Genomic DNA, 27,071 nt, shown 5'->3' with positions numbered 1-27,071 from the left:
ATGTATAAAACAGATAAGCAACAAGGATATATTGTATAGCACAGGGAATTATAGCCATTAACTTGTAACAACTTTTAATGGAGTATAATGTAAAAATACTGAATCACTATGCTGTAAACCTGAAACTAATATAATATTGTTAATCAACTATACTTCAATTAAAAAAAAAAGATTCCCTCTGCTCCTGCCTTTATTGAAGTACAACTGAAAATAAAATTTTACATATTCAAGGTGTACAAAATGATGTTTTGATATTGGAATGTACTGTGAAATGATCATCACAATCAAGTTAATTAACACATCTATCACCTCACATAGTTACCTTTTTTTGGGGGGTGGGTGTGGAAAGAACACTTAAAATCTACTCTCTATCATCAAGATTTTTATATAATTTGTATTCTATTGTCAGTGATGTCAAATTAGACAACCTTTCTTGAGTCATTAAAACTCAGAGTTTTTAAATTGATTTCAATATGAAGAAATTCTGTTCTGATAAGGGGTAGCACCTGAAATTATCAATAAGGTTTTTAAAGCAACACTTAGATTCAGAAACGAACTATGCATTTTATACACATTCAACTACTCTTGGGGTCATGTATAATTATTATTACAGAAAATATTACACAACATTCACATTTTATTAAATAAATTTATTATATAAATAATCCCTTACATTACAGTTTTCATTGCCTTTTAAAGCAGTACCTAGAGGGTACAGTACTTCCTGAATTGTTCTTTCAAATCTTTCAATTCTGGAATATTATGAGAAAACCTCCCTAAAAGCAGTACATGGCTCAATTTGTTCCGACCTCCCTCAATCAAGACGATACTTTGACCTATAATGGCCAAAAAGTAGTTTGTAAACAGGTTAGTTTGGAATTATTTGTATGTGAATCATCTTCTTCCTAGTCATGCAAAATATTTTTGTTTCATTGTTTGTGTATCTTTATATTTCATTGGAAGGCCATTTCTGTTGCATATTTCACATGCATTTTCATTTGGGAAAGCCAGTTTCTCTAAAATTTATCAAAATATGTTTTGATCCTCTTAGACAAATTTAGATGCCCTTGATTTTTTGCAATGTTAATAATAGTAAGCAATAGTTCACAGTGAGTGTATAGTGACTGTAAATTCAAAGTTAATTTTATTTCCCCCCAAGACCACAGCTCACTCTTTGAGGACTTCTGTGATTTCACTGAACTCTTTTAGTGCATTTTTTTTACCTTGTCTAAACTAGATCTAATTACTTTAACAGTATCTTGTCAGCAATTTCATCGAGTGTGTAAAAGCGGTTTTAATGAAAAATCTGATATGTGTTTCATCAAATGTTCTATCTTTGAACAGCTCCATAAAATATTGTACACGATCTTTTTTGTTCCCAAAAAAACTGACATTAGAGGCACACTTGTAACCAAGTTTCCTAGTCACAAATTCAAACTATGTGCTGGATGAGGCACAAAAAAAACGTTCATGGGTTTTCAGCTAAAAATGCCAAATTGGGGACTTCCCTGGTGGCGCAGTGGTTAAGAATCCGCCTGCCAATGCAGGGGACACAGGTTTGAGCCCTGGTCTGGGAAGATCCCACAAGCCGCGGAGCAACTAAGCCCGTGCATCACAACTACTGAGCCTGCACTCTTGAGCCCGCGAGCCACAACTACTGAAGCCCGTGCGCCGAGAGCCCATGCTCCACAACAAGAGAAGCCACTGCAATGCGAAGCCCGTGCACCACAGCAAAGAGTAGCCCCTGCTCACCGCAACTAAAAGAAAGCCTGTACACAGCAACGAAGACCCAACGCAGCCATAAATAAATAAATAAATAAATAACGTGGCCATAAATAAATAAATAAACAAATAAATTTATTTAAAAAAAAAAAGCCAAATCGTAGGCTAGCCCTCTTTTCTCTTCCTACAAGCCTCTATTTGAAGGCTTGAAAATAGTGAGCATTCAAGAAGTGTTTCTCAAGCAATGGCATCCCAGCCTTCAAACACTCCAGGGCCCCAGACACAGCACCTTTCCCAGATCTATTCTATTCTCCATTGTTATGGGTTGAATTTCTCTCCCAACTCAACTCATATGTTTAAGCCCTAAACCCCAGTACCTCAGAATGGGATTCTATTTAGAGATAGAGTCTTTAATGAGGAAATTAAGGTAAAAGGAGGTCATATAAATGGGCCCCAATCCAATGTAACTGGTGTCCTTCGGAAATTATGACACAGACACAGAGGAAAGACCATGTAAAGACACAGGGAGAAGACAGCCATCTGTAAGCCAAGGAGAGAGATCTTAGAAGAAACTAAACCTGCTGACACCTTGATCTTGGACTTCTAGCCTCCAGAATGGTAAGAAAATAAATTTCTGTTGTTTCAGCCACCTGGTCTGTGGTATTTCGTTATGGCAACCCTAGCAAGTGAATCCACTCAGCTACCCTATGCTCTCCCATCATGAAAATGCTTCCTCTTTCCACTTGAATTCCTTCAGTACTTTGCCAAGTCCCTGCTTCCCTAATTGTGCCCAAGGCTCATGACTGCCCATGTGTAAGTGGTTCTTCTCCTGTGGGAATTTAAAAAACTATCTTAACATGGATTTCCACACCCTTAGTCCAATAGTTTTCAAAGAATGTTTTATGAGAGAATCATTAGTGATGCAGAGAAAGGAGTGTCCGAGGTCATAGCCATCTGGGAGATGTGGTGTTAATCCAGGCTGATTAAGCTCTGCAGGACTCCTCAGAGCACTGCTGATCTTCAAGAGGGGAGAGAGCATGATGCATTCCCCAAATTTATTTGAACATGGAATCTTCTTTTCACTGTGCGTCTCTCCAGACTAATAGTGCTCAATGGCACTAGATCAAATATACCAGCCCTAATGATGAGAACCCTTTGAGGTGGTGACACATGGCTGAGAAAGATTTTGAGTCTGTGAAGTAGTCAGGCTCCTCAAGGTACACCAGTAGGAAATGACCTAGAATTGGGAAACCAGAGCTTGAAGGGACCTTGGATTATTTTGTCCACCTTGAAGATGAGGAACCTGAGGCCCCAAGAGATTTGAGGACTTCCCAGGCTGCAGCAGTGGGGGCCACTAATGCCCTAGAACTCATCTCTGTTGGCAGTCTTCAGGAAAGCAGGCACTGTGTAACATAGGAGGCTCCGAGCACTGATGCTCGTCTTAAACATATCCTTCTAGTGATCTTCTACTGCCATCCTTTCCGATGAGTGTGAGAGGTCTCCAGGTGCCTTCAGTCTGGGAACTTCCTTGCCACTATGCTGGGTCTCTACTAATACCAGGCCTAGCTCAATCTTACTGACCCAAAGCCCCCCAAAAGTCCAGTAATCAAATTCCTAAGACTAGTTTTGGGGTCCAGACTGACTGGCTGATCAATTTACTATAGTGTAACAGCAAAAGCCCATCCTTTGGAACTGGGTTCATATTCCAGCTTTCACTTAGTAACTGTGTGAAAATAAACACACTGTATAGCCCCTTTGTCAAAGGTGGGATATAACACAAAAAGTGATGGTGGTTGATTCAAAGGAATGGATGGATGAATGGGATTTAGCGTGGTGCCCACACACATTAGGCCTCATTAAATATTAGTTCCCATGCTTCCTCTTAAGACTAGGGATATATTGATAAATGGTATATATGGAACAGGATAGAAAGCCCAGAGATAAACCCATGCACTTATGGTCAGTTCATCTATGACAAAGGAGGCAAGAATATAAAATGGAGAAAAGACAGTCTCTTCAGTAAGTGGTACTGAGAAAACCGGACAGCTACAGGTAAAACGATGAAGGTAGAACATTCTCTAACACCATATACAGACATAAACTCAAAATGGATTAAAGACCTAAACGTAAGACTGATAAACTGCTCGAGGAAAACATAGGCAGAACACTCTTTGACATAAATCGCAGCAATATTTTTTTTGGATCTGTCCCCTAAAGCAAAGGAAACAAAACCAAAAGTAGACAAATGGGACCTAATTAAACTTAAAAGCTTTTGCACAGCAAAGGAAATCATCGACAAAACAAAAAGATGATGTACTGCATGGGAGAAGATATTTGCAAATGATATGACTGATAAGGGGTTAATATCCAACATACATAAACAGCTCATACAACTGAACATCAAAAAAACAAACAACCCAATTAAAAAATGGGCAGAAGAACTGAATAGACATTTTACCAAAGAGGACATGCAGATGGCCAACAGGCACATGAAAAGATGCTCAATATCGCTAATCATCAGGGAAATGCAAATCAAAACCACGATGAGCTATCACCTCGCACCTGTCAGAATGGCTATCATCAAAAAGAACACAAATAACATGTTGGCAAGGATGTGGAGAGAAGGGAACCCTCCTACGCTGTTGGTGGAAATGTAAATTGGTGCAGCCAATAAGGAAAACAGTATGGAGGTTCCTTAAAAAACTAAAAATAGAGTTACCATATGATCCAGCAATCCCACTTCTGGGCATATATCTGGAAAAGACAAAAGCTCTAATTCGAAAAGAAACATGCACCCCAATGTTCACAGCAGCACTATTTATAATCGCCAAGACAATGGAAGCAACCTAAATGTCCATCAACAGATGAATGGATAAAGAAGATATTATATATGTGTGTGTATATATATTGATTTGGCCAAAAAGTTCGTCTGGGTTTTTCATATGATCTGACAGAAAAACCCAAATGGACTTTTTGGCCAAGCCTAGGCTCACCACACACACACACACACACACACAAACACACACAAAATGGAATATTACTCAACCATAAAAAGAATGAAATAGTGCAATTTGCAGCAACATGGATGAACCAAGATATTTTCATACTAAGTGAAGTAAGTCAGACAGAGAAAGACAAGTATCACATGATTTCACTTATATGTGAAATCTAAAAAAAAGATACAAATGAACTTATTTACAAAACAGAAACAGACTCACAGACATAGAAAACAAATTTATGATTACCAATGGGGGGAGGGAGGAAGGGATAAATTAGGAGCTTGGGATTAACAGATACACACTACTATATATAAAACAGAAAAATAACAAACACCTGTATAGTACAGGGAACTATATTCAATACCTTGTAATACTCTATAATGGAAAAGAATCTGAAAAAGGATACATATGTATAACTGAATCACTTTGCTGTACACCTAAAACTAACACATTGTAAATCAACTACACTTCAATTAAAAAAATTAAAAAACAAACAACAACAACAACAAAAAAAACCCAAAAAACAAAACTAGGGATCTAGTTTGTAGAGTTACACTGTCAGACTATGAAACCCCTAGGCTCAGGAACCATCTCCGATATCTTGCCTAGTGCAAGTCAATTTGTAAAGATTTAATTCCCCCAGCGAGAAAGGAAAACAAGCCATTAGTTTAGGGTGCAATGTCTTTATCTTCTTTATCTTTATCTTCCTCCATTCTCTTTCAGGTTGTATCCTTAGTCATCAGTTTTCATGTGGCCTTCCACAGATCAACGACGACTAGAATATGACCCAGAATCAAGACAAGATGCTCATTTTCACTAGTTTGGAAGCAGTTTTAATGGAGATGGAAATGTTTATCAACTCAACACAGGTACCCCAAAATACAAAGCAAAATATCATCTTCAGCTGCATAGCAAATATGATTTAAGAATTTAACATCATTATTTGATCACAAGCGTAAATATAAGTCACCATAAATAAATGTAAATTCATTGTACAAAAATCCCCAACAACTCTTAATACAAATATGGTACATTTGACAGTTTCTGAAACAGAATTTTTTTTAACCTTTTAAAACCTAAGATTTTATTTTTCCTGGTTCTTAGATACACAAAAAATCAAAAGTGGGGGTGGGCAGTAACACCAGGAAGGAAAGAATATTAAACCCTTTCGGTGTTCGTAAATCAATGCTGCTGGTGAGCCAGGGAAATAAATCGTCTCTCCTAAAGGTGAAGACCTCAATTTACTGGGATCAAATCTCTTGAGGATAATGGGATTCTGCCCAGAGGGTCAAATTCAGGGCTATGAATGCAGGGTGGGAGGGGTGGACTGTTGAAATAGCAATCTCATCCAACAGGTGATCCAAATCTCCGCAAAGCAATGGTCAAGGATTTAGAATGATCTCCAGGACTTAATAGCCAGACTTAATCTGAGAGAGTGAGCCAGCTACTGTTCCCAGACAGGAATGAAGACTCAGAAGGCTCTGGATCTTAGAAATTTTATGTGGGTTTTGAAGGTGAGTTTTACCTGGTGGTTCTCCCATGTGGTGTAATGCCTCACTTTTGCCTTTGGGATACATCTATGGTCATCAAGAAGAAAAAAATGAGAAATCAGGATAGGAAGTGGCAGCTCCAGACAGGAGGATCTGACAGCTTCCACCTTGAGTCACTTTCCTTCCCAACAAATATTTTCTTTCATGGCTCAGAGGGAGCTCAAAGCCCAAGGGTAGCAGTGCAGGGGGCCTCTATAGCAGTGGTCCTCAGATTTTCATGTGCAACAGAACAATCCAGCTTGTGGCAAGTGCAGATTTCTTGACCCTGCTCCCAGAGATGTAGAATTAATGGGTGTGAGATGGGGCCCAGGAATCTGCATTAAACGTGCTAATCTCAGGAGGTCCTGATGTATGTGGCCTTTGGACCATACTTTGGCGAGCCCCACCTCTCTCCTCCCTGGTGAGCATGAGTGGGTAACACAAACCTCTTGCTATGGACACGTCTTTGCTCTTGTCATGGGGTTGAAGTGGGCCATGTGGTTAATGGAAACCATTTCCATTCATCTGCCCTGAGGGAGCAGATCATTACTGTTCTATTTTCTCTCTTTCTTTTCCTTCCTGGGCTGGGGGAGAAATATCCGCTGTCACACTTTATATGTTCTTACAAGCTCAGGGTCACAGATTCCCTTTGATGATGAGGTGCTCTGCCATGAGAAATTCACTTCCCAAAGGCTTCCGTCCTTCTAAACAGTCTCCCCATGCTTGGTAGGAGATTCTGCAGGGAATTTTGGTTCAGTCAGGGAAACGGAAGTAGACACGTCCCTGTGAGATATACCCCATACCTCAAAATCTAAGTTAAGGAACATCAAGGAAGTTGACAGCCAAAGATAAAATGTCTCCGGAATCTTTCAGCTTCTAGGACAACAAAAGTTCTGATTCACTAGAACAGGATTCCTCTTTGGGGTATATTTTGGTATTAAAAGCTCGTTGACAAGTATTATTTATATTCCTTACCTCCTTGACCCCAAGATGTTTCTGACTTCTATTAAAATAACCCTTTAATATTTTCTTTCTTGTGACAGTTTTCCTTGATGAGAGATTCTGTGCCAAGATGTGGCCCCTAATTTGGTCGCTGGCTAATGCGGTGGGCAGTGCATGCCTGGCCTGTTCAAAGCTGTAGCCCCAGTGTCCATTACCCTGTAATCTCATCAGCTTGATGGTGAGAGGGTCCTTTATTCATTGAGCAAATGCTTGGTGCTCACTAAGCATTTGCTCAATGAATAAAGGACCCTCTCACCATCAAGCTGATGAGATGGTCTAATAGCTTTCTGTTTCGGACTATGGAATCCCTGGCTGTGTTCATAAATACTGCTTCTACATAGCGGTCCTGACCATCTTCTTACCCCAGTTCTACTCACCCATTCCAGTTGTGAATGCATTTCTGAATTCCCTGTAGGAGTGCCCTGAGAGGGGAGTCAGGATGTGGTTTTGGGAGTCCATGGAAGGTCAAAGGCAACACCACAACACCATCTACCACGGTACCGATACCAGGAACCTCGTCTCCCATTCACCATGGCTCTCAGCGCCTGGTCCGGGAGTACTCTTGGTGGTAGAATCCCTGGCGTCCAGAGCAGAAGAAGATGCCCTCTTGGGAAGTGGAGGGAGGGAGCCAGAGGAGGTGAAGATGCTAGGAAGTGGACACGTGGCCAGGCTGGCATCTTGGGGCATCACCACACTCTTTTCTCCATCTCTAAGACTTCGGTCCTGGGGTGGCACGTGGGCATTGGGTTGGAGGTCGCCATCTGAGGAGGAGGTCTTGGGAAGCAACCACAGATGGAGGAGACCACGAGATGGAGAAAGGGTAAAACTAGGGCTCTTAACACAGCTGAGGGAAAAAAAAGTAAAAAAGGAAAAAGCATATACTGCCCTGTTTCTTTTCTTTTCTTTTTTTTTTTTTTTTCATTTACACTATGGAGAAACCACCATGGAGATGTCGTGGGAGAGCATGCACAGGCCCAGCCCTCAGGAGGTGCAGATGTGTTTGGGGAGTTTCTTGTTTGCTTCCAGGTCCATCCCACACACTGTCCAGTCGGACCCTGTTGCAGGCTGGCTGTGGCTTTCTCTCTCCTGCTTCTTCTCCTCCAGGTCGAGGGTTTGCAGGACCTTCCGCCTAGCAGGTGGTGGCCAGGGACTGGTGGATGGGTGGCTGGAAGCAGCGCACATGCTCCACGGTGGAGCTGTCCGTCTCCACGGACTTCATGTACTTGTTCAGGATGGCAAAAACCTCATTGTTCAAGATCTGGTACTTCCTGATCCTGTCTGCCATCTTCTTCAGGGGCTGCAGAAGGACAGGGGACGTGCAGGTTAGGGATGGGAGGAGGGGACAGAGAAATCAAGAGAAAGGGAAGAATTCAGTTGAGGGTGGGGTCCGGGGTCCTGACGCTTCAATGATCATGCCACTCTCTTGCTTAAAGGCCTTCTATGGGTGCCCAGAGCTTGACAGTGAAATGTGAACTTGACCATAAAACGCTTTGAGTTTCAAAACTTACCACAAAGCTGCAGTAATCAAAATAGTGTGGTTCCGGCATGAAGACAGACATATGGACCAATGGAACAGACAGCCCAGATACAAACCCTTTCATATATGGTCAGATGATTTCTGACAAGGGTGCCCACAACATTCAATGGAAAAAGAATGCTCTTCTCAACAGACGGTGCTGGGAAAACTGGATATCCACGAGAAGAAGAAGTTGGATTCTTACTTTACACCATAGACAAAACATTAGCTCAAAATGGATTAAAGACCTAAACATGAAAGTGAAAACTATAAAACTCTTAGAAGAAAACAGAGGAAAAGCGTTATGACATTGAGTTTGGCAATGATTTCTTGGATATGACACCAAAGCACAGGTAATAAATAATAAATTGGAATACATCAAAATTAAAAAACTTATTTGCATTAAAGGACACTATCAACAGAGTGAAAAGGCGATCCAAAGAATGAAAGAAAACATTTTCAAATCATATATCTGATAAGGGATTAATATCCAGAATATAGAAAGAACACCTGCAATTAAATAACAGCAAAGGCTTCCCTGGTGGCGCAGTGGTTGAGAATCTGCCTGCCAATGCAGGGGACACGGGTTCGAGCCCTGGTCTGGGAAGATCCCACATGCCGCGGAGTGACTAGGCCCGTGAGCCACAATTACTGAGCCTGCGCGTCTGGAGCCTGTGCTCTGCAACAAGAGAGGCCGCGATAGTGAAAGGCCCGTGCACCGCGATGAAGAGTGGCCCCCACTTGCCGCAACTAGAGAAAGCCCTCGCACAGAAATGAAGACCCAACACAGCCATAAATAAATAAATAAATATTAAAAAAAAAAAAAAAATAACAGCAAAAAACAAAAAACAAAAAAAACCAAGCCAAATGACCCAATTAAAAAGCGAGCAAAACACTTGAATAGACATTTCTCCAAAGAAGATAAACAAATAGCCAATAAGCACATGAAAAGATGCTAATATCACTAATTGCTAAGGAAATGTGAATCAAAACCACAATGAGATACCACTGCACACACATTAAAATGGCTATTTCCAAAGATACACAGAAAATAACAAGTGCTGGGGAGGATACAGAGAAATTGGAACTCTTATGCATTGCTGGTGGGAATGTAAAATGGTGTGGTCACAATGGAAAACAGTATGGTGGTCCTCAAAAAATTAAAAACAGAATTACCACATGATCCAGCAATTCCAATTTTAGGTATATACCCAAAAGCAATGAAAGCAGGGTCTTGAACAGTTATTTGTACACTCATGATCACAGCAGCATGATTCACAACAGCCAAAATGCGGGAGCAACTCAAGTGTCCATCGACAGATGGATGGATAAACAAAACGCGGTGTATACATACAATGGAATATTATTCAGCCTTTAAAGGAAGGAAATTCTGACACATGCTACAACATGGTGAGCCTTGAACACATTATGCTGAGTGAGAACTCCACTTACACGAAGTACCTCTAGAGCAGTCAAACTCACAGAGAAAGCAAGTGGAAGGGTGGTTACCAGAGGCTGGGGGGAGGGAGAATGGGGAGTTACTGTTTCCTAGGCACAGAGTTTCAGCTGGGGAAGATGAAAAGTTCTGAAGATGGAGGTGGTGACAGTTGCATAACAAGGTGAGTGAATTTAATGCAGTAGACAGTTAAAGATAGCTAAAACAGCAAATTTTATGTTATGTATGTTCTAGCTCAAAGCAAACAAAAAAACCCGTTCTGAGGCGGCTCCTGCCTCCTTTTCCTCTCAGCTGGTGCTGCAGACCCCCCTCTGCTCCAGCCATACATCTCACGCCTCTGTGCCTAGCTGCTCCCTCTGCCTAGAACACCCTCCCCATCCTGCACCCCACTGTCTGCCTGGCTATCTGCAGCCGGTCATTCTGGACTTTGCCCAAGCAGCGCCTCTAGGGGGGGCCTTCTGAGGCCCGCGCCCAGCCCCTCAGCCTGGTTTAGACAGCCCTGCTCGATGCTCCCGCAGCAGCCTTGCCTACCCCACACACGACAGCGCTCATCCCACCCCCGTGGCTGCACAACTTTCGTGTCCAGTCAGTCAGAGTTTGTGCAGATGACGAAGCAGCATTAGCAGAGTCTGACTGGCACAGGGAAGGTGTGTTTCAGGTCTGGAGGCTGGCCCTGCCCTGCGGGGTGACGTGATTCATCCCAGTGGGCTACGAGCCAGTGGCTCACGGCTTTCTTACGAGAAGGTCACCAGCTGCTGAATGTCTCTGTACCTACCTGCGGTGTGGGGAGCTGGCCTCCGTAAGCAGCTCACCCTCCTCTGCCGACGAAAGGCCTGCTTGCCAGGCCCGGCCCCAACTCCCAGGACCTGGCCACGAGCTGCTTACCACATTCTTAATGATTTCATCCTTCCCGTCCTGCCTCTGTACTTTCAGCAGGTGGTAACAGAAGTCGAACAGGTCGAAGCGACGCTGCTGGCCCAGCAGGACGATGACGGAGCAGCCAGCCCAGTTCAGGCCGTCTCCAAAACACTGCCTGGGGGCGGGAGAGGAAGCAGCTGGAGTGAGAAGCAGGACACAGAGGGGGAAGGGACCCTCATCTTGGACCAGCAGTACAGCTAGTGAGCTGGCTCATCTCTGGGCCAATTCTCTTAATCTGTAGAATGGGTACAAGGGAAGCCGTGAGTGTGGACTCATTTGTTCCTGGGACTGTGGTCATATTATAAGCCCTGCTAGCCATAAAGAGGTGTCAGTCTGTCGCCCCGCTAATGTAAGAAAAATCAGCTTTGAAGAAGACAAATTTGCAAGAAAAAAAAATCCAACCAGCCTTTGAGATTTACGTAGCCAGTTAGAATTCTGATGAAGCTCTGTCTTGGCTCTGGAAAGGAACCAGAGGAACACCTGTGAGGGGAAGGGTGGTTTCAAACCAGGAGACCAACTGGCCAGTGTAGGCGGAGAGGGCAGGGACTGGGGGTGGAGGAGGGACACGATGGGGGCATGAGCAGATGCTGCTGGTGTGGGGGGCTGCCAGGCCTCTTGGGTCTGGTGAAGCTCAGCCTGCACGCCCCCAACTCTCAACAGCAACCTGTGCAATCTGGGAGGCCGTGGGGCATCTCTTGGCTGGATCGCTCGTCCTTGAACGCAGTGCAGCCCACTGGGAGGGTTTCCCAGCTTCCCCACCGCTGTCGCGGAAAGTGCAGCTGCTCTGGAAACAGCCTTCCCATCCCACTCCCAGCACCACTCTCTCGGGGAGGCCTCTCTGGCCCCCGTGTGTGTTTCCTCCAGAGCTCCTGGCTCCTGGAGGGCAGGGCTTGTCTGCCCTCTTCACCACTCTGCTCTTGCTGCGTAGCTAGGTGGGTGACGGGAGAAGGGGCTCTGCTTCTGTCTTCTCTGCGAACAGGACTGGGTTCCTCTCAAAGGCACCCCTGTTTTTTAGCAGCAGAGGCCTCAGGAGCAAGGTGGGGCCCACCTTCCGCCAGGGGAGCCCGTCTCTGCTCTACGACCCCTGGAGCTCTGCTGGGGTGGGCGGTGAGTGGGCAGTGAGGTCTTAATACCAAGCCCTCGCCAGGGCTCCCCCCCGCCCCTTCCATCGGCCCAGCTTCTACTCCCGTGAAGACGGGCCCTGAGAGGTCCAAGGCCCCGAGGCACACACACTCCATGTCTGTCTTCAACCACTTGGAGCCTTGCCTGTGGGGTCCCCTTCTCCCCTCTAAGAGCTGAATCCTAAGCAGTGTTCCAGCTCAGCTGTCGTCTGAATTAAATTCCTATAATCCACTAGTCTCTCTTCATGGGCATCTGTTGTCCTTCCTGCCCTCGCTGCCAAGGACCTCATTCGATGCACCTGATATCTATTTTCTAGTCTTCTCTTGGCCCTGTCAACCCCACATACCAGGAACTGTCTACTTTTGCTCTGCACAGATGCATGTCCAGCACCTAGAACCCTGACCGACGTAAAGCACGTGCTCAACAAACCGTTGTCGGACAACCCCGCCCCTGCCCTCCTTTCTGGCTGAGCTCTGGCTGCCTGATGGCCCTTTGGGTGGGAGATGAACAGGTTGGGGGGCGACCCCGCCTCCCCTGGGGCTACTCACTCAGCCGTGAACTCGTTGGTTCCCACGGGGATGCAGTAGACGAACTGCATGGCACTCCACAGCCGGTGGAACTCCACGCACTCGTCGACGTGCATGACGCCGTTGGTGGGCGGGGGGCCCCGCCAGATGGGGTCCTGCAGGTAGCTCCGGATGCGGGTCAGGATGACCTCGAACATGGACAGGCCGCAGCAGAGCCGCTCCTTGGTCAGCAGGTCGCCCTCCCGAGCGATGGCGATTTGCTGGGAACGGGAGGGTACATAAACCTGCCAGTCACATCTCAGACCCCACTTTCTACCTCTCACCCGATATTCCCGAACCCCAGAGCTGGCTGCATCTGTAATTCAGTCACCGGAACTGAGGTCTTGCCCAGAGCAGGGCACTAAACTTTATAAACCTGAGTTCAGTCGCAGGGGGAAGTCTTGGGGTAAGTAAAATCGAGGAGCCATCGCTAGAGGAATAGTATAAAAAAAATTTCAATCCACCTATATAATGAAATGCTAGGTAGCCTTTGAAAAGACTGAGATGATGCTACTACTAGTACTATTGCTACTACGGTACTGTTACTACTACTAGCACACACTCAGTGTGTGTGTAATACACCAGGCCCTGTGCTATGCATTCGTTAAGTACTTACCTTATTTACTCCTTACATAAACCCCATGAAGAAGATGCCATTATTATCCCCATTTTATTGAAGAAGAAACTGAGGTTCAGAGAGGCAGTCAGTGAGTGGAAAAGTTGGGATTTGAATCCTAGTAGTCTAGATCTGTGGATTAAATTGTTAAGTGAATAGAGCAAATTGCAGAAGAGGACATATACTACAATCCTATTAAAAGACATCAGTAACACAATCCCACAGACACACACACAAAACTGTACGCATGTATGTGTGTGTGGAGGTGGTGAGAGTGTAAAACATTCTAGAAGGATTAACATCACTTGTGGGAACAGATGGGCTTGGAGAAGCAGGTGGGGTTTTCACTTTTTACTATAAATACTTCTGTACAGTTGAATGTGCTACAATAAGCATATGTTACTCTTAAAAATTTGTCGCTGATTTTACAGATTATTCCTCCCGTTAGAAGTTCTCTGACCACTGTTAACAATCTTTCTTAATAACTTAAACTGGCTTCTCATATGGCATCTGGTTACTACATCTCTAATAATCAGCCAGCTAGACTAGTACTTCAAAACACATTACCGTCTGCAGGAGTAGAAAATATCTAGGGGTACAGGTCTCAAAGCCATGTGCAAAGATAATAGGTATTAACATCTAAGGTCAAAGTACAATCTCCAGATCTAGGGACAAAGCTTAAGAGGGCCGGCTTCTGAGACAGAGAGGTCCACAGGGCACTCCTGGGATCAGCTCCCCAGAGGGCGGGCCCGCCGGAGAGCTTACTGTACAGTGTGGCTGGGTGGAGTCGGCCTGCCTGCTCCCTGCACGCTCCCCACACCCTACAGCCCCTAGAAAGAGGGCAGCCTCAATTAAAGTAATCCATGGAGGGAAGTAAATCAGGAAACACCAGTGCTGGAGCCTGTGAGGAATGTGGGTCAGCAGTGTAGTTGTTATGAGAGCTATAAACTGAAAGAAGTCTAGGACGAAAAACATGAATTGGGGAAGAAGAGTTTGACGACCTGTGTTTCGAACACAAGAGGGAACCCTGATTCACGGTGACTCATCTTGATTCTGGTGGCAGAGAAAGATCGCTCCAGCGCAGAGAAGCTGCCACAATTAGCTAGAAATACTTCTTTTCAAAAGTCCTGAGGGCTTCCCTGGTGGCGCAGTGGTTGAGAATCTGCCTGCCAATGCAGGGGACACGGGTTCGAGCCCTGGTCTGGGAAGATCCCACATGCCACGGAGCAACTGGGCCCGTGAGCCACAATTACTGAGCCTGCGCGTCTGGAGCCTGTGCTCCACAACAAGAGAGGCCGCAATAGTGAGAAGCCCGCGCACCGCGATGAAGAGTGGCCTCCACTTGCCACAACTAGAGAAAGCCCTCGCACAGAAACAAAGACCCAACACAGCCATAAAATAAATAAATAAATAAATAATTAAAAAAAAAAAAAAAAAAAAAGTCCTGACCCCAGTGCTTGACTCTGTTCTCACCAGGCAACTCCCTGTGGTAGTATCTGGACCTTGACAGGGCTCTCCACTTTACATTATTATTATTTTTTTAAATTTTATTTATTTATTTATGTATTTTTGGCTGTGTTGGGTCTTCGTTTCTGTGCGAGGGCTCTCTGTAGTTGCGGCGAGTGGGGGCCATTCTTCATCGCGGTGCGCGGGCCTCTCACTATCGCGGCTTCTCTTGTTGCGGAGCACAGGCTCCAGATGCGCAGGCTCAGTAGTTGTGGCTCACGGGCCCAGCTGCTCCGCGGCATGTGGGATCTTCTCAGACCAGGGCTCGAACCCGTGTCCCCTGCATTGGCAGGCAGATTCTCAACCACTGCACCACCAGGTAAACCCAGGGCTCTCCACTTTAGAAAGAGTGCCTGGTACAGCGAAGATGCTCAGTAAATAAAGAACCCACGTTTGTTCTCGAGTCATGAATATTCTCCTTCAGAAACTAATACAGAGAGCTCTGGCTTACTAGTTAACCTCCTGGGCATTTAGTTAGTCTGTATCAGTCCTCAGGGCCTGACAACTGTGGGAGGATCTAAAGAATTAGCAACAGGGTTTATAAACCTGCAGACAGACTTGGAACTCTAATGATCCCCCAACCAGAGCCAACCAAAGGGCCTTGACTGAAATGGTTAGGGGCTTTGTCCCTTTCCTGAAAAACTGTTTACCTTTATGGGTTTTCCTATGAGCTACAAGAGTAAAATCTGGAAAAAAAATTGTAAAAATGTTATAAGAAAATAAAAATCTCCCATAAATCCCATCACCCACAGATAAGGTTTCTTAAAATACTTATGTATGATTTATTTGTGTTTATGTATGTGAGCGTGTATATGTATCTATTTAAACACAATTTGGGTCACACTATCTACATTGTTTTTTTCTCTTAAGATATTGGTACTAAAAAAATAATTTCCTTTAGTATCTTCAGTAATATGGTTTTTTAATGGCTACATAAAATGGCCATTGACATACGTCATTTATTTAGTTCTCTATTCCTGTTGGTTATTTTAAATTGTTCACATGTTTTCATCACTATAGACAACTCATAAGTAATAATTATCCTTATATATTACACTTTTTGAGCTTATCTCTGGTTATCTTCTTAGGATAAAATCCTAGAAGTAGAACTATTCAGTCAAAGAGTATAAGTAGTTTTAAAAGGCTTTTGCTACATAGTGACAAACTAGTCCCAAGAAAAGCTGAACCGCTGTACACGTGTCTGTGTCAAGTCTGTTCCTTGTGCCTTTACCTTCATTAACATGAAGAAAAGTTCTTAGCCAACTTGCGAAATGAAGAGCTATATCCTTCTCCTTCACATTTCACTGATTACTGGTAAAGCGGAACACTTATTCTCATGTTTGTTGGCGTTTATATTTCTTATGCTGTGAGTTTTCTTTCATGCTCTTTTTTCTTTCTTTTTGTTTTTAATTAATTATTTATTTATTTTGGGCTGCATTGGGTCTTCGTTGCTGCGTGTGGGCTTTCTCTAGTTGCGGTAAGCGGGGGCTACTCTTCGTTGCGGTGCGTGGGCTTCTCATTGCGGTGGCTTCTCTTGTTGCAGAGCACAGGCTCTAGGCACTCAGGCTTCAGTAGCTGTGGCAGGCGGACTCAGTAGTTGTGGCTCTCGGGCTCTAGAGCGCAGGGTCAGTAGTTGCGGCACACGGGCTTAGTTGCTCCATGGCATATGGGATCTTCCTGGACGAGGGCTCAAACCCGTGTCCCCTGCACTGGCAGGCATATCCTTAACCACTGTGCCACCAGGGAAGCCCTCTTTTTTCTTTTGATATGAGTGGCCTTCTAATTTGAAAGAGTGCACTAAAGATTGTTTGTTGCATATACCCTCAATCTGTGACTTGGTGTTTCATATATATATATACTATGTGTGTATGTGTGTGTTTAACATAAATTTTAGCCATTTCAGTTCCACTCAGCGGGCAATTTTTTTCTCTCTCTTTCTGCCATTCTTTTCTGAGTTAACAATGGTATAGAAAAAGCATCTGTGAAATCATGTGGAAGCATATTTCTGCATGGAATACTTTGATTACATTTAGGATACTTTGGAGAAAAATATCTCCATGCTCGCTCTTTCCTTTCTGTTTTTTAGAAGCTTTTTACTTATTTGTTTATCATAATAATTGTGAAAGGCAGCTCAGCTAAAAAGACAAAACAGCTATTCGCCCATTTTATAGATAGGAAAACAAAGACCAAGATATTAAATGTCTAGCACTACATTATGCAACAATTCAGGGGTAAAGCTGGAAAGAGGAGTCCTTCAACTCCCTGACAGAACATTCTATTCATGATAGCACTGGGCAACAAACCAGGTCACCTCAATTTTTCCTAGAAACAAATACAAGCAATGCAACACAGTTAAACTCTCCCAACATTACACGTATAGCAGAATTTCCCTGTCACCGACCTAGAAGTTATGTGAGTTCCTGAACCCCAGCAAGCTTGGAAGTTAATATTTAAAAAATGTTTCTTTGGTCTACAGGAGGACTAAGTTTTGGACTATTCCTTAAGGGCTGGGAGACTTATAAAACTGGCATTTCCTCTCCGGCAGAATGTCTAGGCTTTTGTTTGTTAAATATCAGCATTTGACAAATTGAGATTTCTATCAGTCCCAAGGAAATAGTGTTCATCAGAACAGGGAAGGAATTCACAAACTTCTAAGTGGAAACACATGCCGAAGCCTGGGTGTGAGAGGCCAGATTCTTGCAGGATGACACCAACAGTGGAGCAGACACATTTATATGTCGCTGGCTTGGGGGATTTCTCCCTAGAAGGCAATCTTTAGAGGATCTCCTGTGTTCAGCCCCGGAAAGCCAAAAAAGAAAATGTGCATATTTCACAGTATCTACATTCTCTCCGTGGTGACTAAAGAACCCAAATGTCACTAAATGTTTAGTCACTGTTTTCAGTAGGAGGTGGGTGGCCTGCAGGGGGTCTGGCTGGGGCTGCTCATCAGTGTGACACCTGGGCAGATGGGGCCCTGTCATGGGCTCCAACACTTGCCATGTTTTTCGAGAGAAGTGGCCGCCTTCCGCCCTCTGCGGAGGATGAGAATTTTTCTGATTCATGAGCTTTTGTGATAACAGGAGAGAGGACCTTAGGGATGCTAGTCCAAGAGCGGATCTGAATCCTAAACCTTTTAAACAGTCGGTTTTGGGTTTTGTTGAACAAAACAAGCCATACTGGCTTGTCTCGCTGCAGTGCCCTGTTTTCTCTTCTTCCTGAATTCCTACCCTGATCCGTGCCCTGCCCCACCACCAAATGCTTGATTCAACTTGAATCAACTTGAAAGGAGACAGCACATGCTTTTTGTTTCATCCCTTCCCCCCCTCCAAAGTATCTTCTTTCCTGACTGCCTGCATGGTTTGTGAGTTCTCCAAAGGCAGGGGTCCTGTTTTACGCCTCTCCATGTACAGGTTGAGGTTTGTAAAAATGAGTTTTAATTACAGAATTAACATCTGAGCTCATTCACCTTCAAAAATATTAGAACATTACGGAAAAAGCTGCCTTCTTTGACCTCCCCACCCATCTCTGTCCCTTTCATCTTTCTTCAGAGGTTGCCACCATTATGAACTGGGTGTTTTTCATTTCCTAGGAAATTTTACTTAATATGGTTTTTTGATATGTGTTTAAAAAAATACAAATAGCATCATACTCCATGACCTGTAGTGCAACTTGCTTTATTCACCTAACCATGTGTTTATGGTCTGTCCACACTGATGCATCTAGATCTGATTTCTTTTCTTTTCATTATTATGTAGCAGGTATTCATCATTTAAATGATTTTACCACATTTTATTTAGTCAACACTCTACTGATTGACATTTAGGTTGTCTCCAGTTTTTTGCTTTAAGAAACAATGCTGTGGTAAACATCTTGGGTTCCTGTAAGAGTTTTTTTTTAGCAAAGATACCCAGAGATGAACTGCCGGTTCACAGGGTGTGCGGTTCTGATTCTGAGAGATAACTCAGCAGAATTCTTAATACCTAACGGGGAGTAACAGATACTTGTCTGACTTCCTTCTTTCTTGGCAGGATAGATGATACAGGGTGCAGGCCTGAGAGGCAGCAAAACTCATTCCAGACCTGCCCTTGCCACTAACAGGCTGTGTGCTGTCAGACTTTCTGTTTCTCTCTCTGGGCCTCAGTTTCCCCATCTGTACAATGAGGAGGTGGGACCAAATGCTCTCTCTCCCCCTAAAGTTCCTTTTGGTTCTCCGAGTCCATGATAGGAGGATCGTACCTGAGGGGTCCCCAGCCGCTCTATCAGAGGGACCAGGTGAAGTGGCGCGTACTTGGCTTCCAGGCGTTTCATCCGGACCTCCAAACGCTCCCCCTCTGCAAAAGGAACAGTAGGCGGAAAATGAGATTCAGGGCACACCGGGGGAAATGGGGAAGGAAGAGCTCTCAGAGGACCTGGTGACGTATTTGTATTCCAGTACTTGGATGGAGCATGTAGAACTGTTTTCCCTGGTTCTGGCAAGTGTGGTCAGGACTCACTACAAGGAAAATGTTCTATTATCTGTGCCCAACAGTGGAATCATCTACCTCATGGGGTGGTGAGTTCCCCATCACCTGAAGGATTTAGACCAAGCTAGACAGCAACTTACTAGGGATGTTCTAGAAGGACCAAGGCCTGGAGCATCCTTTCCAATTCTGTGACTACCCAATAGCTGTCCAAAGCTCTCACCTTCTCCATTTCTGACCGCACATCTGAGTTTACTGGGATTAAGTGAGCGTGAGGTGCAAATTCAAATTGGCCACTTAGCTGCTGTCAGTGGTTTCTTACCTTTGATGTAGACTCTAGGCAAGATGTTTTGGAAGGGTGCAGCATGGAGCAAATCACAGACTTCCTCCTGAGACTGAAAAGAGAGGAGGAGGGAAAGAAAGAGAAAACCATTGTTATTTTAAACCAGGAAGAATTTTGATTACTAAAAGCTTGAACACTGGAGTCAGCCAGACCTGGGTTCAAATCCTAACACTTCTACTTAACCAGCTGTGGGATCTTAAGCACGTTGCTTAACCTCTCTGAGCCTATTCATTTATCTGCAAAATGAGGATGAGAACAGTACCTATTTTAATGGGTTACTGTGAGGATGAAGTGAGAGAATGTATAGCCTCATAGCACAGACCCTGGACATAATGAGTGTGCAGTATATTTTCATTACAATCTTATAAGGAATTTGTTGAAAGAATTCAACGTGGCAGTGGGATCAAATAGAGATGATAGACCCAGACTATGTTCATCTGGTTGGCTGTGAGGCCTATGGGCTCAACGCAGGTAGCTAGACCAATCCTCCAATCCAGTAATGCAGGGTGCCTCTGTGTGAAGGCCTGGGTCTGGTTGCTTTTCCCCACCCCAGACTCCAACTGGTGAGAGAAGAGGGACTAGGACCCAGACAGGTTTTGATGAGGACTCTTTATGCATAAACGTAAGCTAAAAGCAAACGTGTACTACAAAGTTTGGAGGGGAAAGTTTGGGGGAGGGCAGGCCTGGAAGATATGGTCAAATGGGCTTACTGTCCCGGGACCAGCTCATGATCACTGGATTTCAGTGATGGGGAAGGGGACCTACACGAGCCACCCTCCATGGGTCTTGGTTTCTATTCTTTAAACTGTGGGGATCTGGATTAGGTAAGATCCAGCCTTCATTCAACTCTGATACTCTTGGATTCTAAAGAATCTTGAGAAAATCAGGATTGTGAGGGCCCTTGGCTTTCTTAACCAGGCATGGGTAGAACGTGGCCATCCTGGAAATCTAGCAGGCCAGCTGCTCAAGAAAGAAACCCCTCAACTCCCTCAGTCTTTGAAGTGAGGATGACAGAAGGAGGACAACTGAACTCTCCAGAGAGACCTGTGTGATCTGACTGTAATTCTCAGTTTCTTAGCCAGAGGGGAAATTTCCTCACTTTCTTAATTAATCTGTTCCTCCCCAAACCAGTAAATCAAGTAACTTGGTCTTTATTGCTATGTCTAAGCTTAGACCCTTTGATTCATCATATAATCTGAAAACTTGCCTACTGATTATTCAGGCTACTCTTACCTTCATTAATATGGTGAATTATATGGATTGATTTTTTTTTAAATTTTTAAAATTTATTTTTGGCTGCGTTGGGTCTTCATTGCTGTGCGTGGGCTTTCTCTAGTTGTGGCCAGTGGGGGCTACTCTTCATTGCGGTGTGCAGGCTTCTCATTGCCGTGGCTTCTCTTGTTGTGCAGCACAGGCTCTAGGCACGTGGGCTTCAGTAGCTGTGGTGTGCTGGCTCAGTAGTTGTGGCACACAGGCTTAGTTGCTCCGCGGCATGTGGGATCTTCCCGGACCAGGGCTCGAACCTGTGTCCCCTGCATTGGCAGGTGGATTCTTAATCACTGAGCCACCAGGGAAGTCCCTATATGGATTGATTTTTGAATGATGAACCAGCCTTGCATTCTTGGGGTAAACTTCACTTGGTTGTGATGCATTATTCTTCTTATGTATTGGTGGATTTTATTTGCTAGTATTTTGTTGGGGATTTTTACTCTATATCCATTAGAGACATTGATTTGGAGTTTTCAAGTGTTGTTGGTGTTGGTATTAGGGAAATGCCGACCTCATAAGTTGGAAAGAGTTCTCCTCTTTTCTATTTTCTGGAATTGTTATGATTTCTTCCTTAAATTTTTGGTAGAATTCACAAGGGAAACCAGCTGTATCTGGAGTTTTCTTTGTTGGAAGTCTTTTTTTGTTTTTTAACTAGGTATACAATTTCTTTAGCATATATAGTACTGTTCAGCTTATCGATTTTTTTAAAGTGAGTTTTGGGGTTTTCTGTGACTCAAAGACTTGATTCCTTTCATCTAAGTTTAATTTATGGGCATAGGGTTGCTTGTAGTATGCCTTTATTATCCTTGTGATGTCTGTGAGATCTATAGTGATATCCCTATTTCATACGTGATACTGGTAATTTATGTCTTCTCCTTTCTTTTTTCTTGGTCTAGCTAGAGGTTTATCAATTTTATTGATTTTTTTCCCAAAGAATCAGCTTTTACTTTCATTTATATTTCCCTATAGTGTTTCTGCTTTCAATTTTGCTTATTTCTGTTCTTATCTTTATTATGTCCATTCTTCTGATTGCTTTGGGTTTAATTTGCTTTTCTTTCTCCAGTTTCTTATGGTGGAAGCCTAGATTACTGATTGAACACCTTACTCTTTCTTAATATACTATAACATTTAGGCTATGCTTTGATACCTCCAGTAATCAAGAGCTCAGTACTTCTGGAGGCAGCCCAACCCATTTTTGAACAATTCTAATGGTTAGAAAGTTTTAAACCAAGGCAGCCTCCCAGCAGTTTCCATTCAAGATCTTTGTTCTGCCCTTTAGAGTATTACTGAATGTGTTTTTCTAGCCAGATTCTTCAGCCACCCTTCCATCTTTCTCCTCCTTTCAGGGCCGAGCACCTTACAAGAGCTTTCTACCTCTCTCTCCATTTCCCAGTCTTCACTTCCCTTCACAGCAAGCAAAAATGTCATGCCCAGCTATAACACGCCATGGTAATGGCTCTGGCAAAGATTACTGAAGGCTGCTCTGTCACCAAGTTCAATGGATACCTTTCAGTCCTCGTACTATGGCATCTCTAATGTATTAGGCACTGTCTTCCCTCAGTTACTATGACAATGAGTTCTGTGGTTTCCATTATTTTGATTTCTCCTTTTTAGATTCTTTTGCAGGTTTGGCTTCTAACCATCCTTTAAACGTTGGTTTTCTCCAAGGTCCCTCTTCCTTTTTTTCTCCTCACTTCATTTTACCTACTTTGTCTCACCTACTCCCATGTCTACAAGCACTGCCTTTGATTCACCAGCTCTGTATTTCCAGCCAGGCTTCTCTTTCAAGCTCCAGACTTGGATATCTACCTCCTTCCTAGATATTTCCACTGGATATTCCACAGCTACACATTTCTAAAGCTGACCTTCTTCTCCCCTTCTTATCTGAGGTTCCTTGGCTCCCAGAATGGCACAATAATCTCACCTGCCGGGGTTCTAAAAACCCGGGGTTCATTTTTCGTCTCTCTTCCTCATGTCCCATGACCAGTAAGTCCTCATGTCTTAGATTCTCTCCACACTTCTCCACATTGACCACAACACTATGAGCTCCTTAAGGGTAGGGATGCCACTTCTATTTTTACCTTTTATCCCCAGTGCCTAGGACATAATAGTCTCTCAATAATTATTTATTAATGAATGAATATTTGTTATCTCATGTTTCTTAGATGAATAAATGAATTTTTTTATCCACATGACTATCCTCCATATATGAGAATACTATTACATCCATTCATCCAACAAACATTTATTGAGTACCAGGCATTGTTCTAGGCTTTGCAGATATGATGTTGAACGAGATCTCTGTACTCATGTAAATTACATTGTAGCTGAGAGAGATAAAAAGAAGTAAACAAACCAGAAAATTTCAGATAGTGGTAAGACACAATAGGGTAGGCTAGAGAGTGACTGGGAGTGGGGAAGGGACTACTTCAGAGAGGGTGGTTAGGGGAAACCTTTTTGAGGGGATAGATATTTAAGTAGAGAATGTAATAAAGAAGGAGCCAGCCATGTAGATATGAGGTAAGTGCAATGGCCCTGGGGCAGAGAGTAAGTTGGAGTATAGTGATGCAGGTAGTCATAGTACGGTCTTAGTTCCTAACAGAAGGGAGGGACCAGATCATGCGAGGTCTCATAGTATGGTATGAAGTCTGGAATTTAAGTGCAATGAGGAGTTACACAAGTATTCCAAGCACAGGATTGGTACACATAGCCCTACTGCCAAGTTTCCTTATCTTTCTTGTTTACTTTTCTTCCAAAAATTTCAGTTGCTCCTAGAAATGTCTTCTTACTAGGAAAGTTGCCCCCTTGCATGAATATCAACTTTCTATTTTGTTAATGTGAATAAAACTGACCTTAGAAGCCACCTTAGAGGATGGAGAAAGGGGAAGAAGGTTCTGGGCCCTCTACAACAAGACCAATGTTGTTGCTTTATTCATTTTACATGATGAGCTTCTGCTCCAGATTTCCTTGGGGGAGACAGGAGTGTTCCATTTACCCCCCCTCCGCACCCTGCGCCTCCCCCTCGAGTTTGCAACCTGCAGGACCAGAGGTTCTTTGGGGGTGCTTCCTGTTGGCATGCTTCCTGTGTATTCTCTACCTTGTAATGCCATTCGTTACTGAAGGTGAAGAAAGAGAAGGATGTGGTTTCCTCACAGAGGTGGGAAAGCATTTGCCTGGAAGGTCCCCAAGGATGAGCTATGTGGCCATTTGCATGACGAGGTGGCTACACACCCTGCAATGCCTTTTGTGGAAGGTGTTTGTTTGGCATTCATGAGCTGAGGCCATTGCGACTGATAAAAATGTCCAGTTCAGAGCGCACAAAAGCCTGTGTCAGGATCTGAACAGACTGCTCTGTGGGCACTTAGGCTAATGCCCACCAGCTTCTCATCCAATCTCTATCCTAAAGGATGGCACTTGGCCTTCCACTCTGCTAGGAACCCACCCGGCCCCTAGCTTGCGAAGGCCACCTAGAGTGGGTTTCTTCCCCACTCCCTGCCAGCTCTTTCTGCTCCAGCCACGGCAGCTTTCTGTTACTTGAATTCACCGTCTGCATATTCATCACTGAATTTCTGCCTTCTCTCTGGAATGCTCCCTAACCTATCTCTCCCATCCCCCTCCTTTGCTTAGTAAATTCCCACTTTTTTTTTTTTTAATTCATTTATTTATTTTTGGCTGCATTGGGTCTTTGTTGCTGCACGCGGGCTTTTCTCTAGTTACGGAGAGCGGGGGCTACTCTTTATTGTGGTGTGCGGTCTTCTCATTGCGGTGGCTTCTCTTGTTGTGGAGCACGGGCTTCTGGCACGTGGGCTTCAGTAGTTGTGGCATGCGGGCTTCAGTAGTTGTGGCATGCTGGCTCAGTAGTTGTGGCACACGGGCTTAGTTGCTCCATGGCATGTGGGATCTTCCCGGACCAGGGCTCGAACCCATGTCCCCTGCATTGGCAGGCAGATTCTTAACCACTGCACCACCAGGGAAGTCCTCCCACTCTTCTTTCAGATCTCAATTCAAGCATCATTCCTTCCAGGGAGACTTCCTGGACCACTGCAATACGTCCCCGTCCATGCGTATTGTAACATATATTGTTATATGTCCTCAAAGAACCAAGCTCTTTTCCTTTCAGCATTTGAACTCAATTTGTATTATACATGCCCACATGTGACTATTTGATTAATATCTACCTCTCCCTACTGGATGTAACCTTCAGGAAGGTAGGGACAATGATTATTTTTGACCCTATTTTACTCCCAAGAGTAAGTACAGTGCCTGACAGACAGCAAATGCTCAATAAGTATGTGGAATAAAAGTTGAAAGTCTGTGGCACATAAGGGAATTGAGACTTAGGACAGAATCCTTCCTATTTTGGGTTTTCTTATGTAGGCATAGATGTTTCCCCTTATCACTAGAAGTATTTTCCCTTCAATGTACTGATTACCCTATATGAACACTATGTGAAGTATTCCTAGTAAATGCTCCATAGAGCTGGATTTTCAGGTGTTTTTTAATTTTCTATTCCTCTCTCTCTTCCTTCCTGTTTTTTCCTACTTGTATGTATTTACTACATTTTCTACATTAAATATATATTACTTCAAAAAATTAATCTGGGAAAAACCTCTGAAAGTAATTCTTCTTAACTTTAAAATAAGGGCTTTTGGGGTCTTGATGCTGGAATCAGAGGGAAGGAAACAAAATCCTTGGTCATGACACTTGGTCCAGCAAGGAACAATATTTGCATAGGATTAATAACATGAAAAATACTTTTGTCTTTTTTCTCTTTTTTTTTAGGCTACACTTAAGGAACAAATCACAGACGCAGAACAAAATACAAATGTTACAAAAAATACAGCTGTGCCAATATAAAAGTAAAAGGGTAGCTGACAGGAGGTAGGAGGTAAAAGTCTAGGAGTGGAAGTAAGGACTGTTAATTTCCTTATCTTTCACGTAAAGAGTCAAAATACTAAATAATGTTACTGAAAGAAGCAACAGAGGTATAAGTATATTATCTCCGATTACAAGGGAAAACAATAGAAGTAATAAAATGTAACAATCAAATACTGAGAGGAAGAGAGGGAACAGATGTAAATGAGCTAAAGTCTCATCTTTCCAACTAGGGAGAAAATAAGTATTGCTTAAAGTTGCTCATGAAGAAACAGAGGTTAGCCTCATATTACTAAGCGTTATGGAGATAACAACTAGAAGAACTAGAGGGCTTCCCTGGTGGCGCAGTGATTGAGAATCTGCCTGCCAATGCAGGGGACACGGGTTCGAGCCCTGGTCTGGGAAGATCCCACATGCCGCGAAGCAACTAAGCCCGTGCGCCACAACTACTGAGCCTGCGCGTCTGGAGCCTGCGCTCTGCAACAAGAGAGGCCGCGACAGTGAGAGGCCCGCGCACCGCGATGAGTAGCGGCCACCACTTGCTGCAACTAGAGAAAGCCCTCGCACAGAAACGAAGACCCAACACAGCCAAAAATAAAAAATTAAATAAATTAATTAATTAAAAAAAAAAAAAAGAAGAACTAGAAACAGAAAGGATTAAAGCAGGTTGCCTTGGGGATTGGGATGCAGGTGGGGAGAGGTGCAGCAGAGCCAAGAATGATGTTTTTCATCATAAGCTCATCTGTACTATTTGATTTATCGTGTGCAATTAAGAACAGTTTAAATGAAACAAAATGAAGAGGCTGGATTAAATGGTCTGTAAGGGTCCCTCCCCTAAACTCTGTGCCAGGTGCTTTGTACCCGTTGCCTGCTTTACACCTCTGAGCATCCTGTGACATAGGTCTTACGATTCCCATCCTACCTGTGAGGACGCTGAGACTCTTGGGGAGATGGAGTGTCCCAACCAGGTCCACACAGTGATATGGAAGCAGCAGGGCTGACACCGAGACCCAGGGCCACCTCACTCCCACACCCATTGCTTTCCCATAGTCGCCTATGCAGCCAAAGCCTTGGGAAGCTTGAAATATACCCCCCGCCCCCATTATACATACACTTTATGAAAAACACATTCACTTATTAAAAATAGAGACAGAAGGAAATTACTTTAAAAT

General features: G+C 43.8%; 1 protein-coding gene across 8 annotated transcripts in view; it reads right to left on the bottom strand.

Annotated features, from left to right (window-relative positions):
• Positions 1-5,538: 5,538 nt before the first annotated feature.
• The window catches only part of CYFIP2 (cytoplasmic FMR1 interacting protein 2), a 130,917-nt gene continuing 109,384 nt past the window's right edge, over positions 5,539-27,071 (bottom strand). For 7 of the 8 annotated variants that reach the window (XM_057540560.1, XM_057540557.1, XM_057540556.1 and 4 more), the window contains 5 exons: positions 19,735-19,807; positions 19,189-19,283; positions 12,813-13,051; positions 11,110-11,257; positions 5,539-8,549 (listed from right to left, as the gene is read on the bottom strand). In XM_057540560.1, the coding sequence (XP_057396543.1) occupies positions 8,382-8,549; positions 11,110-11,257; positions 12,813-13,051; positions 19,189-19,283; positions 19,735-19,807 (723 nt within the window). In that variant the 3' untranslated portion in view covers positions 5,539-8,381. Of the gene's footprint in view, positions 8,550-11,109; positions 11,258-12,812; positions 13,052-13,118; positions 13,579-19,188; positions 19,284-19,734; positions 19,808-27,071 lie in introns of those variants that run through there. The other variant, XM_057540561.1, reaches the window with a different exon arrangement.

The sequence above is a fragment of the Balaenoptera acutorostrata genome, chromosome 2 (genome assembly GCF_949987535.1).
Source record: "Balaenoptera acutorostrata chromosome 2, mBalAcu1.1, whole genome shotgun sequence".
Taxonomy (NCBI): domain Eukaryota; kingdom Metazoa; phylum Chordata; class Mammalia; order Artiodactyla; family Balaenopteridae; genus Balaenoptera; species Balaenoptera acutorostrata.
The sequence above is the reverse complement of the archived record's forward strand: the minus strand, read 5'-3'. Positions and strand labels throughout refer to the sequence as shown.